The 15,194-nt window shown below is 40.2% G+C and overlaps 1 protein-coding gene across 2 annotated transcripts in view; it reads left to right on the top strand.

Annotated features, from left to right (window-relative positions):
* Positions 1-15,194, top strand: part of stk33 (serine/threonine kinase 33) — a 121,084-nt gene that overhangs the window by 38,330 nt on the left and 67,560 nt on the right. The window contains exon 16 of one of the 2 annotated variants that reach the window (XM_051944111.1): positions 9,938-14,747. The exons of the other annotated variant lie outside the window; for it this stretch is intronic. Within the exon in view, the coding sequence (XP_051800071.1) occupies positions 9,938-9,992 (55 nt within the window). The 3' untranslated portion in view covers positions 9,993-14,747. Of the gene's footprint in view, positions 1-9,937; positions 14,748-15,194 lie in introns of those variants that run through there. 2 annotated transcript variants of the gene reach the window in all.

The raw sequence follows: 15,194 nt of genomic DNA, 5'->3' as shown, positions 1-15,194 counted from the left end.
AAGACCTTGTCAAGATTGATGTCCCTCCCGTAGCTATAGTTAATAGTAAGGGAACACTCCTGAAATTAGAATCCACTTCTTCCTAAATGCACCACCTGTGAATCGAGGACATCTGAGAAAAAAATGGAAGGGTACATGTCATTTCTATAGGTTTCCGAGACACAGGGAACGGAGAACAGCCAATCTGTGAGGTGTAATGGATATGTCAAGAATTGCTAAATCATAGGTGTCCAAGGCAGTAAGACAACTAACCCAAACATAATGTCATTCTGGAGGCAGAAAAGGAGGCAATCGCAAGAAAGAAGAAAAAGGGGGAAACAAAACGGGCGGATAAAGTATTGCATTTAAATTTAGGGATCCAAAAAAAAAATTAACTGTTTATTTTCCTGCATACTGTTCTTTATTATTACCTATTTGGCATCTCTGTCTGGGTGCATTATGGAAATGAAGTAATGCTACTTTGCTTAACAATAACACACTGACTTTGAATCCTCTTACTTAAGGTTTGATTGCTTCTTGACGGTGGTTTTAAATGAATTGTGTTGAGGAGTGATAAAGAGCTTATTGCCAGGAATAAAAGCCCAGAGCAATGAAGAAAAGCTACACATGGAGTGGCTAGGCGATACAGGCTATTACGGTGAGGGAATGGTGTCCTTGACTGCCAGGACGGCTTAGAATTTTATTTCATCTTGTTTTGCTGGCTGCTGACAATGATGCGTGACTCTGGCACCGGAGGAAGAGGGCAAGCATGAGAGCCATTTTAGATCTCATTTACATATAGTGTGTCTATAACAGCATGAAAATAGCCGCGTTGGTGTGAATGTGCATGTGAACCTACAATGTGCGCGTTTCATTCATGTGTTCACAGATATCAATACAAAATGTGTACGTTCAGGTGTGCGTTCAAGCTTTTGAGAAGTTCGCTGTTGAATTTTTCACAAAGTGGTATTGTAGGGAAAGTTATTATTCTCCTTGTGTTGCGTGTGTTTGTGAATACAGACTTGCTCTGACCTCTATCGCTCACATGTGCTGAAGCCCCCAAACCTCATGTAAATTTGGACAATGGAGGACTAAGGGACTCTGGGAATCGTTGTTTATCAGTGCAGTGAAGAGAACGGTTGAGCTGTAATGGCTCTCCAGTGGATTCAGTATGCAAACTTCTCTGTGCAGCAGCAGTTTGAGGCCTCCCCTCTGGGTTGCACATCTCTGTGTTATTTTGGTTGGCTGCTTGATTTGTATGGGACCGGTTCATTTGGAGGTTACCGGCGCTTTGTCAAGGTGAGCCGGTATGTTTTTGTTGCATACAGCGGTTTAAATGAGGCCTGAAGAAAAGTTCATGTTTTCTGCTGCCCGCATTCTGTTTTTCTGACTCTAAATTTTCAGTATAAAACATCCAAGTTTGCAACTTTTGACATATTCTTAAACATATTTTTTCAGAAAAAGTATGGTTTGCACAGAGTTCCTTGCCGTGATATAAATTACGCTGAGCACATTTTACTAACAGATAACTTCTCCCATTAGTTTGCTTCTCATTCTTGTATTGTACGCATGCATACAATGGCAACAGTCATTTGTCTCTCAAAATTCACATTTATTCAGAAGACATAAACAGATGAATGTGACAGTTGCAACTAATAGATTTTATTTCTCGCTAACTACCTAACTGATCCAACATCAGCACTAAGAATTGGTTGAAAATGTCCTCTCTGGCTTACTTCTTTTTTTTTTTTAAGTTTCCAATTGATTCATTTATAACAGGTCTTAATTGCATTTAAATTATATATATTGAGTTAACACCTAAAAACTCATTTCTGTATATCAAAGTTGCATAGTTAGAAGTTTTTTTCCTGTGAAAGTAATCTCTGCAGCTGAAGCTCACCAGCTCACTTACCACTCTGTTTCTACAAAGTAAAACTGTTCGGAGACAAAATGGCACGTTGCAATATTTAGGTTTTCAGCCATAAATGTTAAAACTGTAAAAGGTTCCGAAGACAAAAGCCCTACTCTGGATTTGGACCTTTAGGTTTTGATATGTAGAAATCCACAGAAGTCTAAACCTGTGCTTTTGAGGTGGTCATCAGTACACTGCAGTTTCAAGGTAGAAATACTCAGCCATGGCTTTCACTGCTGATTTTGCCCATGACATATGTCCTCTGCTATATAAAAACATCAAATGGACAAATTAAAAAGGTAAAAACCTTGATTTTCACCAGAGGGGGCCTTTAATAGCTATGCATTTGATATAAAAAGAAATAAATCAGCTTAAAAGATAAAAGTGAGGTCAATGCTAGATGAAGAAACATCGCTGTTCTTATACGACAAGTAGTTAGTTAGAGTATTGGAAATGACGTATGGACAAACAGGAGAGGACTTTGTTATTTCGATCTAAAACCGTCCTGTTATTTCCTTAGCTATTGTTTGTCAATCTAAACAGCATGTTTTCACTTTAACATTAATACTGTTTCAGGTTGGAGCTGCTGGAGCATAAACTTATTATTAATAGTAATTTACTGAACAGCAGCATAAAACTACCAACGCTTCCTTCAGAATTTAAGAGCATCCAGGTCTAAAGACAAATATAACACGCTGGATGTGCCGTTAAAACATGGCCTCTTGGACATCTTTAACAATTAGACTTGGAATTGGACTTGGAAGAGCTCTAATATTTGGTTAATACTACACTAAGCTACACTTAGCAACACCAGGTAATATTTGCAGCTTCCTTTAAAGCAGACACATCCATCCCTCAGACTTTTGCTGTTGTGTGTGCGGCTTTTAAATCGCTGAAAAAAAAGACCCCATCCTCCCAAGTCTTTAAAGACTGAATATCATTCTTATGCCCCTTGCACACACATTCGACATGCTGAGGGTGCCAAACCTCTTTCAACATGGCAGCTGTGCCTGGTTATGGTTGCTAAGCTGTGATTGGGCGTTTGCTGTTTGGGGGAGGGGGTAAGCAAACAATCAATTACATTCCATTCATTTAGCAGATTATTTCTAACATCACAGACCTTTAAGTGTTCAAAAGGGCTTGCAGGAGATCAACACAGGAATTTGGCTATTTGCTACAAAAATGTATTCATTTGTGTTTAACACTGATTTCAAAGTAATTGTAATAAGCAGAATTGTTATAATGTTGATTAACTGGTCCAACAGAAGCTAAAAAATCAGAAAGTAAGAGATAGCATGATGAAGAAAATCCTACAGAAGAACATAGTTTGTTCTGAGCAACAAACTCCGAGCTCTGACTTCTTGACTTTGTGAGTCAGACATGCCAAAAGCTGTTTCACTTTAAGTAAAGTATATGTCCAGTAATTATCGCATATGATGCTGCGTGTTTTCAGGCATACAGAAAATAATGATTGCGTGCCACAAAGTGCTTGAAAAATTGCAGGGGTGAAACCTCTCCCTCTGATAGGTTTAGGCATTTCAGACGCTCTTTTCCAAAGAGATTTGGTCAGAGCTTTTCCTCCACTTAAACACAGAAACACTGAGGATCAATTTGTGGGATTAGTGGACACTGCTGAGATAAAGTTGGTTCTGAAGAGGCCCACATGACTGTCGTCCCCCCAGTGTCCTGCTAAAGTCCTCTTAGCTCCATTCCTGGCCACAGACTAAGTCCATCAAAACCCCAAATGCAATCACAACCGTGGCTCCGTCCAGCCCCTCAGAATGATCGTCTCCAGCAGCACAGACCTAAATTGCAGCTCCGTCCCCGATACGCAGTCCTCCCTGCCTCGTCTCCTCCCAGAAATGTATTTAATGAGTGAAGTTTTGTGGTGGGTGTTCAGGGGTCTCACACCAAGCCTGGAGCAACGGAGGAGGCGCTTTCATAAACCATGGGCGAACAAATGGGATTTAACACACAAGAGGCTCTGATGGCCTATTAATTCTGCTTTGGCTGGAATCCAGAATGAGCCCAGCCTCTCTCCTAATTCATGGCTAATTTCTATCAGAGGTATCAGGAGACTTTTTTTTTCTCCGAGCAGGATGCATCCACATAACTTTAATGGATTCATTCAAGGGCTACGGCACGCAGACATTGATTAGATTGCCTCTGAGGCCCTGCTGCTGGTCGCTTGACATAGGCAGCAAATGAAATGTGACCTCTGGTAAAAGGCCTGAACCAGCCAGCCCCAGTCTAATCCATTAGCTCAGAACCTTTCCCAATCCCATTTAATTAATGAAGTGATTTGAAAAAGGGTGAACATTTACCAATCCCTGGAACTGAAAAATAGTGGACATATAAAGTAAGTGAAACAACAAGAGCCGCACGGACAGCAACAGCTGCAGCTATAGGAGGGGAAAAACACAAAGTTAAAAAGTAAAAGCATGAGAGTTGGGTTTCAGACTAATTGTTTGCAATGAGATGGAGAATTATCCCAGCCCTGAGACAAGATGATCCAACCACAAAACACATACAGATGTGAGGTAATGAGTTGGGTTAAGGAAAATTGCCTTTCTTTGGCTGGTTTGCTTAAATATTTGTCAGCAAGAGAAAAAGTCAATTTATTCAAATTCATCAAAGCCAAACAGTGACAGCAGGGGAGGGGAGGGAGTTAATCAGTGAAATGTAAAACAGAAGAGTGGAAAATATTTCCCACTTAAAATGTACCAGTATGTTCATCTTGCAGCTGTGATCCGCACTCATCGGCAGCACCTCGAATCTGCTTTCTGGGTCTCACGTTTTGTGGAGTCATTGCCTTTTAACGAGGCTCCTCTTTGTTAAAACAATTGGAGAAGCACAGTGTTTATCCAAAGTAAAACCTCAATGTCAAAGGAAAGACAAACATGAGATCTCTGCTGGCGCATATGTTACATTACTTATTTTTCTAATTGAATTCATTTATTTATCTTCAATTAATAATTTACGATGCAACACACAGTGGTATGCAAATGAACAGTTTAAATTTAATGAGTTTTTAATGACCAAACAAATAATTAGTAGAGCCTGGTGTGGTGTGCATGTAATTTGAGAAGAAATGAATTTGAGAGCTTTGTTCAATGTTTGAGCGCAGAAAGGCTAATTTACTTATAGAGCGGCTTATGCAGCAAAAGAGCTGTGTGGTATATACAAAAGCACTGTAAAGTCATTACCTCAAGGTCATTAGGAAGTCTCCGAAAGGCCAGTTGTGGACATGTAATGCTCAAGAAATAATGTGAACCATTATATTCCACACAATCACAGCAAATAGCAAAATAGAGGCGCATGCTTGGAATATAACTCACACGCTGACAAAGGAAAAATCCACTATGGATATCCTAAATATTCTTACTATTCCCATTGGTGTGGGAGAAAAAGGCAGAGGGCTACATGCCACAGGAGCCAAATGGCATTTGATAATGGCTTTTTTCAGCAAACCCAAAAGACATTGTTAAGATTTACATTTTCAAATATATGCTGACCTTTTTTCCCTCCTCTCCTCTGTTCGCTTGTCATCAGCACTGTAATTGAATCAATATATTTCCTGATCAGCCCAGAGATTGAATAAGGTCACAGGAAGCCATGTGTGGACATTAAAAATCATTATTCTACTCAAATTGAGCAGAGATGGCATAGACCATTCAGGGTTCAAAATGAAATTATATTAGAGTCTATTACACTTTTACAATTATAGAGACGTTCCAATATTACAACGGGAAATGAAGTCATAATAAAAAGCCCAGGGGTGTATTACAAAGAAATGACCCAACTATTTTTTTTTCACTTTCACACTGTTATTGAATTGATGAAGAGAACTTGGTGACATTACATTCACTGATAAGTGACCTTATTCATGAAAAATGGAAGAACCTGCTTCACTTGCTCCATTTTCTTACTTCAAGTTTACTGTGGAGCCATTTTCCACCTTCAAGACCACAAGTCAGTACCGGCATGTGCACATTTACTCTCCTCGCAGCCACTTTTCAGGACAAGTGGTACTAATGTAGCTGCTAAAGTAGTTACTGCTTTAATTGCCTTTAAGCATACATTTATTTTAATTATTCATTTATTTTCTGGGATATGGGATATGGGATTTCGCTTTATGCACATGTCTCAGCAGCAAAAATGGCTAATTAAATAGCCCAATAGAGTTTTGCAATTGGAAGACAAAGTTTCAATCCTTTTAATCCAATACTGCTGAAAAAAAAGTGTAAAATTAAATTAAACCATACTATTAACTGAGAGTTTTCAGTCTAAACTCTTGCAAATTATGTCTAACTATCAAATTAGATAAAACTCTCTTTTTAATTGGCTTACTCATTGTAATGAATAACACTTATCAGCGATCAACTTATCAGCGCTGCATGAAATAAAAATGAGCAAGACCAGAAAATAAAAAAAACTTTCCTTCTGGCTCTGTAGTCATTCATACGGTCCTCTTTCCTGAGGTTTTCCACATTTAAAAATGGAGCTCACTGTATCTCAAATTCGACTATTATACGACTTCACACATCTAAAGTAGTGACCTGTGATTTGTCTGTACTGTCACATCCATCTGCGGAGGAAGAGATTCATTTCTTCAGTTGTTATACTTCTGTTTCACTTAAGGCACAGCCCCACTGGTCAATTAGGCGTGATGGTCACAATGTCTGCAGAGCTCTAACAGTATGCTCCTTAAAGCCTGTCAAATGATGGCGAGCAGGGAAACCCAGTCGCCTGGAAACGATGCCAGCTCCCACAGCCATCATCATCGCTGGATGTAAATAGCCTTTCATCTCAGGTGGAAAAGAGCCATTGAGCGAGCACATCTATGTTGCCCTGTTTAAACTGTGCATACAGAGGGACGGATGGTAATGAAAGGACCATTTACACCGCCTATTCCACCTCCACCTCTCCGGATTTTTTGAATATAAAACCTCAGAGTGGAACGTTTATGAAACACATAATGACAATCTAAATCAGTGGGCGGCTTCACTCCACAAGGATTAGTGGGCTTGATGTAGTTCAACACGTGAAGGCATACTTGTCGCCTTATTACTGTAAGAGCCTCAGAAGTCCTCCCTGAAGGAGTGAGGGGGGGGGCACTCAAGTATGCCACAGATCTCAGCAAATTAGGGGTTGCGTTATCCATTCAGCATAAAAAAGGGAGGCTGCAAGATACTTGGCCTGCCACATTTTTCAGGTAGAGGGAGAAAACCCTTATGGTAGATTTTTTTTTTTTTTTTTTGTTGCATTAATTAAATGCCCAGAACATTATGGCCAAGCAGCTCTGGAACACGGAGGGATGCAGCTCCTGTGTTTGAAACAGACACATTTGATGCCTGCATGTTCTGGATTTTTTTTTAAATAAAACTATTATTTGTTAGCACTTTGCACCGACAAAACTAATGCACGACATGTTCAGAATAATAATACGGGTCAGGTAAGTCCAAAAAGATAAGATTGCAAATCTGTAAATGTTTGCAATGTTGGCTGGAATACTTATGTCAAATATTAGTTGGGAATAGGAAATTCGGATCAAACTACTCAATGTCACACAAGTGTATACATTAGAAATTCTGATTAATTGGCAGGTTTCTCAAGAAAAACATAATCAAGAGGATTGTAAGAGTGAATAATAAGCTATTGGCATCTGGTGTGATCTGAATTCTGGTGTTTCAGAGGGTAGTGGATAGACTTAAAACAGATGAGAAAATAACACCTCTTTCAAATTGTGGCTGGTCAGGCTGTTGGCCATTTGGGTATCTGGGCACTTGCAATGCAACACAACGTCAAATTTCTTTCAGAATTGATGTGTTACTGAGTCAGTTTTTATCCATGGGATTTTTCAATTTGAGAATAGATTTTTAAAAAATTAATAAAAAAAAACCTGACATGGGTGGAAGCATTAGAAAAATTCTGAGCAAACAATTACAACACAAAACATGTGACTTTGTCTACGGAAAAACTACACTAAGAGACTGAATACTACCAATCTACAGGAGGCTGCAGCCTTCTCCAAATTAATGCATAAAACAGACGTAAATGTTATACTTCAGAGATTTGACTAGTCCCAATTCCTAGTAATCAGTGGGTAAAAATGGTGCAATAATTTGCATTTTTTTAGCCAGTTTTCTGGAAACATGGTTAGAATTTGCATTTATTTCAGTTGGATGTTGATACTGAAGAATTAACTAGCAGTATTTTGACATAGTGATAACATGAACTTCCATGTTATTGCACATATTGGCAAAATATTCACTTTTTGACTTTTGTGAATTAATAGCATGTTGCTCAGCTTTTGCATGTTCTGCATGTTTTAGTTCCATTTTCCCCCCCGTACAACTTAAAATGTTTCTAACTGATAGTATTTTCTTGTTATGTTGTTCCTCGGTGTGTTGCTAAATGTATTTCCTTTATTTGATTGCACTGATCTTGGGTTGCACAACATTGAACTTTTTTTCCCACCATAGATATGTCCCACATGATACTTATTCATATTACAAATACATAATAACTGCAGATGTCACCAGGACAATGCAGTGATAATGTCAAAATAATAGCAAAAACAATCTGCTCTAAAATATGATTGATCATGACGAGTACAGTACCTCTGTCTCCCCACTGAATACCTTTAAATATTCATGAATCAACGGACTGCATGCACATGTTGGTACCTGTCAGTCATGTTGGAACGCAAAAATTAAGACAGAATAAATAACAGAAAAATAAACGGGCGGAAAATGTTGCTGAAGGCTATAGGGGATTTGTGTCATCGACTCACACCTGAAACAATTATTGATTCTACTCTTATGAATACATTTTCAGATGCGCAGAAAGTACATAAATGCACATGCAATCTTCAGTTCACACGCGGTGCTGTAGCCGCCGTGCTCTGCAGTCTGATCATCTCCTTTCTCAGCCAAACTGGCTGGCTCACTCTGTCACCCCGGTTTGTTGGAGGCCCGATGGTGATGAATGTCTTTTCCTTTTTGTGAAGTCCCCTTTACTGCTACAGCATGCCAGGCAGAATGAAAAACAGATTAAAGAGGCAGGAAACCGACACAGAGAGGATGTTTGGCTGTTGGCTATTGAGTTATCAGCCCTTTTCACACCTAATGAAACAACTTTCAGCACTGCAGCTTATTAAATATCCCCCAGTCACTGGGCAGAGCTGCAGAGTTGCCAGGCCCTGAGAAAGCTACATTAGATTTTAATTAAAAACAAACAAATTACCCAGAGCTCCATGCATCCAGGAAATTTAACTCCATCCAAATAGGACCAAACTTTTTTTCCCCCTAAACTGTGGAATGATTCCTGTTAGTGGTCTGCAGGTACACAGAAATATCTTTTAATGCTGAGAGGAGAGTTATTACATCAAAGGACTTTGATAGATCAAAAAACATGCAAATGGCATGTGATAAGATGACTGGGAGACTGAGTCCAAACATCAACAAACACAACTCCTGTAAGTCTAAATCACTGGCTGATTTATTATTTGATAATCAATCTAATCTCTTTAACCTTCTCCATGGACACTTCACTGCATCCACAATGAGTCTGAAAATCACACTGAGAGGAAGTTAATAATGTTTTCAGTGTGTTTTGTTCAGAATATGAATGGATGAATATTTTTAAAGGTAAATATGCCCCATTCAAAAGTACATTATTCAAGAAGATGTCATATCATAGATGTCTTTTTCTCTCCATATGGAAAATAGAAACACAAGTAACTACCCATTTTACCTGTGTTTTTAAACAAATGTTTTCTACCTCATTTGGTTCAACAGTTTCTCCATTTGTATCACTGCTTTGGTTTCGGCCTCTCCACGGAAAGGCTGACACACATTTGTGGCTGTAAAGGGCGTCCACTTTCCTCCTACCAAGATAGCGTTTATTCTAACAGTGGTCACAGAACAGATCTTCTATGTGAAACAGACTCAGGTCATTATCTAAATATAGATATGAGGAAAAAAACCCATAAACAGATACATTAACATGCTTTTTTTTTCTTTTTACTCCATTGCAACATAGGAAAAATGACAACAGCATGGAAGCGAGGAATCCACTGCTAGCTAAAACCAGCTAAACCACCGTGGACTACTTCCTGCTCTCTGGGCCTTTTCCTCTCAGCGTCACTCCCTTTTTCTTCCCTTTTCTCCCTCTGGATTTCTGCTCTCCTCCAAGTGCACACATAGCTCGCTTGTTCGTTTCATTTGGATTTGACCCCTGCTTACCTTACTTCCGAGTGGGCTTCATTAAATGTCTTTCTGGCTGTTTCAGGGCCTTCTCTCTCTGAGACATTCACTAAGTGGAGGAATCGTAACAAAAGGAAAGTCTCCAATGTGCAATTCTCAGTGGAGAGGGTGACCCCAACTTTAGGGAGAAAAAGAACCTGAGGATAATAGCAAATGAAGCCAAGGGCTGCGTTAATGGGCAGACACACCACACTGAGTTCCTGGTGCTGCTTTAACTGACAGACATGTATATTAATACTCAGCACTTTTTTTTTTATCGAAGTGGAAGAAATATGAATATTCATCCTCATTTATATTTCAAGGCATTTCCATTCCTGCGGGGGCCTTGGTAGGTTTTGACCAATTTCCATCCCCATTACGAAAATGACAGCTCTCACTCTTGGGCCCTGACAGAGGTCTGCCCAATGCACAGGAGGTCCTACGAGGAGGGAGCCTGCGCCCGTTCCCAGCTGTCCACAAACACTCATTAACAGAGGAAAATATCCAACGGAATCTCTGTGAGAATTTTTAATCACACAAAGGCCCTGCTAATTAGGCAGCTGATGGGGCATGGAGAGCACAAGGACGAATTCTTTAAACAAAGGACTAGAAACTTTAGGAGCCTTAATTACTCGGGCAAAGAGTTCATTCCAGAATGGCAGAGCACATCATTCCACTAATGAGACCAAGTGGCAGCACATATTAGTGAGAAATAATGTGGAAAGTTCAATTATATTGTGCTTTTGGAGCCTTTTCCTTCTTTCCCTCCCTGCTACTTATGCACACACATAAGACAAAGCCCAGGCCAGCGCAGGAAGGAGGCAGGGGCGGAGGACACGTAATCACTGGCACCAGCACTCCGTTCCTCACGTGTATCTTGGCAGGCTTGATCATCTTAATTGCCCATTAGAATGTTCTCCTGTTTGAAAATGAATATCATTATGGCACCCAGTTCTGGCCCCTGCTGGAGAAAGACTCGCTGCAGTTTCACCATTCAATACCGCATGTGTCTTGAATTCCAAACACACAATTGGCGACCAGTTTGCAGTAACCCAATCCTTAGAAATGTTTTGAATTAAAAGGGCATAGATAGAGTTAATTACCAGGATGTAAGATTAACTCTTTTTTCTTGCTACATGGACAAATAATCTTAAAGAACGAGCTGCATGCTGCCCCGTTCGTGTTGCCAATTCAGACCGATCGCACCACATGGCGTGTCTTTAGGGACAGGAGACAAGGATAAAAATCATTCTCTCTTGGTTTTCCTGACTTAATGTGCTGCATTTTATTACAAGTCTGCTTTTGCTGATATTTAAACAGCAGTGCGATTTGGTGAAACGTGCAAAATCATCCTGCATTTGGGGATTCGGTTCCATTTCAGAGCCGTTACTGGAGAAAAATGACACCAAAGTTTCGGAGTCTTCAGATGACGTTATTATCACCATTGTGCAGTAAGAGCATGGAAATAAATTCATTCCCACTTGTTTTTTATCTAATAACATTACCCACAATCTTAGACTTTGTTTCACACAGTGTATGGGTAAATAATTGTGAATGGCAATCAAATAATGCGCTACTGAAAGGGTAATATATTCACATTCTCACCTGTGTAAAAGATTGTATTAAAAATCCTAATGCCCACATCAGGAGGTCCCTACATACCAATTACAGCAAGCAGGAAGCAAATTTCCCGTGAAATAAAACAGCTAATGGGAAACGGAGGGCGATAGGCAGCATTCCTTATTGCCCACTAAGCTGGAACAAGAAAAAGAGGCAAGCAGAGCCAAATGTCCACAACTGGCCTGGTTTTAACCACACTGGAGCCAAATATATCTTATAGGCAAACATAAATGGAGCAGTTAAATAGGTTTCCCTCTCAAGATGATGTCACTTGTTCTTCTTCATTCCACAAAGACTCTGAACTCACTGATTCATTGTGAAATACTTTATGATGCAATATATTGATCATTTGTTTATTCATTGAAAGTAATTGTTTGGTGTTTTTTTGCTCAATTTCCTCATTGATATTCAGACAAAGTGCACACAGAGAAGTGTCAAATATCCAAAAGTCTTGGGCCAGAGTTAGATCTATAATGTTGTGGTTATGAAACACACAAACTGAGCATCAGTGGCCATCCTTATCCTCATTATTCTCTCAGCAAACCAACACCAAGTCCTCTGATGCCCACATGAACATGAAAAATATTCTCCTCACACATGCACTACTCTAAAGGCCAGTGTTTATATTTCTGTGGAGATGATCATTGAATGATCCATATTTAGATAGATCAGCCACACTTACAAGTATACTATCACAGTTTAGTACTGAGCTTGTATAAAATCAAATGATTGCAAAGAAAATGCTCGAAATCACTGCCACAGACACCAAAGCATCCTCAATTTTAGCATCTATAGTGGTTCCAAACAACAAAAGATCTTAGAATTACTATAATGCAACTCAGTAATGCCCTTGATCTTTCGACCCTCCATGAAAATCACTCAAATGAGTAATAAGCCACTTGAGTAATTGTTTCAAATTCCACAAACCTCCCCCAGAGCCACAGAAGACATTATACAACCGTTTTCACAGGCTGCAGTGGGCCTAAATTGACTTTGACTTGTGAAATTGGTCAAGTGCCCCTTTAAAACATGAACATGAGGCTGTTTGATAACTCGCAGCTACTAACATGTGTGAGATGAACCCACAGCCAAACAATTTTGTACTTTTCTCGGGTAGCTGTGTGGGTTAAATGCACATGAGCTGCATTCACAGTGAAGTCCCATTATAACTGAAATTTGGAAATCAAGAGGATGTTGACTGTGCGCTCCCCTCCTGTCTACAGCAAGCCAAACCCATAGAGAATACTCTGACCAGAGAAGACCCACCAGCGAGGGAACCTATTGATTTTTTTCCCCCCATGTTCTCTCCGCCAGAGTTGTTTGTTTCTTTTTGCCCATTGCCCCTGTTTTATTTACAGGCAGTGGGATCAATAGAGACACTTCCTCACTTGCCTGTTTTCGGTTTTATGAAAACACATCTTTCAGTCTCTTAAGCGCACTGGCAGATCTACATCATTTCTCCAGTGGTTCAAATAATTTGAGTTCAAATGATTGACAAGTGTAATTGTGCAAGAAGGTGGTTTAAAGAACGAGTAGAAATGCGGCAGCACTGAAGTGAACTCTGTATGTATATTTGCTGAGCGCTCTTCTGAGCTGTCATCAGCTTGGAAAAAACATCTCCCGAATATTGACCTTTGAGGCTGTCAGTTCTTTAGAGAAACTAGTAAAATGTGGCATGAAGACTCTTCTTTTTCGGAAAGTCTCAGTAATCATAAGCACGGGTGTGTCTGTTAGGCAGTTTTATGGATGGTAGTACTTTGGTTTTACATCACCATCTTTAGTTCTTGCTTCTTAATTCTCTGACTATTAATGACTGCAGCTTAACTAAAACACCCTGCCTCCCTATTATAAAGTAACAATCAGGTAATCAACCAAGAAAGAGACACCCAAGAAAAGCAACATTGGTTGTTTTAACAAATACCCCAAAGTAACACTTGTTTATGTCCAAGCATATGGCTATAAGAAAGAAATAGTGTGACAGTGTTAAAAGGCTACAAAATCTGCCAATGGAGGAGGTTGGGGTTGATGGGTGGGTCAACGAAATCAAATTCTTGAACACGGGAGATGCTTGTTCTCTGTTACCAACTGAAAATCAGCATCATAACAAACAAGTAGTTATTAGAGTAGAAGTCAATGTGGTAAACAGGTCAGGGCCACAGAAAGGGGCTTGAGTTTCCTCACCATAGCCATAGTTCAGTTCATTAAACATGCCAGCGATGAATGTTGCCAGTGAATGTAGCAGAGACTTTCAAAGAATCGCCCAAAATCAATGTTCTGTCTGGCAACACAGTTATGAATGCATGCTGCACATATCCACAGGGAAATCTGCATACACTGGGGTGAAAACTGTTTTCATGGCTGGAAAAAATACATATAGCTCTTACACACATAACAATAATGATTTTGTATATAATGGCTAGTCTTTATATGAACATCTACAAGTTTAACAACAACTAGCATACCTGAAGTATCTGTAGTCCTGTGAGAAATGGCATTTGTATTTTATAGACTGGCTCTCCTCTCCCACCTCCTGTTGACTGGCAGGCTGTTCCTGCCCTGATGCACAATGCTTACACACTCATTTTGGTGCAGAGGGTGCTACACATTGAATTAAAAGAGTTCTGATTGATAAGGTAGTTGAAGGCAAATCTGCTCCCACTAATTGTCTTTCAAATGCCCTCATTAATCAAAGCGGAGCCGGCCTGGTGACGGGCGGCCCTGTCAGCCGCTCTGCTACAGGCTCTCCTCCGGCCGCTCACCTCCCAGCATGATGCCTGCTTCCTCCCTGTCAGGCGCCACTGTCCGAGGACTACGGGAGCACAGGCCATCCGTCCGTCCGCTGCACACCTGCCTTCTGCCAGACAGGATCTGACTGCCCCCTGCCACCAGGACAGCCCCAGAGACCAATTTAGCAGCCACTTAATGATTCATGACTTCAAGTGGTGGAAATGAGGGCAGCATATGATAACAGGAATAAACACATTTAATTAGCTCCTCATATACATTATTTATTTATTTACCTGCACTCTGATTAATTTATATATTTTGTGTTGCGGGGATTTTTTGGTATTCACAGCATCTGGCAGACAGCCTTTGTTGTGTGGTTGAGCGGGTGCCTTCTCCCACACATATCTTTGTGTGTGGGTGTGTGTTGTGTGTGCGCAGGGGGGTTGGGGTTAGCGGTGTACCTCCTCCTTATCGGGTACCTCCCCCTCATCGGGGGACCTTTTGCAGGGGTGCATTGGGGTGGGGTACCAGCAGGGATTTGGCAAGCCCCCCACAATGAAATGAAACGAAATGGCGGGGAATATTAGACTTTAAAATATACAGTTCCCCATGCTCTAAGTAGCCTTGTTTGTGAATTTCCTGACAGGTAGTTACTCCCCCAGTTTTCTTTGAGCATAGGGCATACATTTTCATGGAGGCACTAATCA

This window comes from Acanthochromis polyacanthus, chromosome 2 (assembly GCF_021347895.1).
Source record: "Acanthochromis polyacanthus isolate Apoly-LR-REF ecotype Palm Island chromosome 2, KAUST_Apoly_ChrSc, whole genome shotgun sequence".
NCBI classification, from domain to species: Eukaryota; Metazoa; Chordata; class Actinopteri; family Pomacentridae; genus Acanthochromis; species Acanthochromis polyacanthus.
The sequence above is the reverse complement of the archived record's forward strand: the minus strand, read 5'-3'. Positions and strand labels throughout refer to the sequence as shown.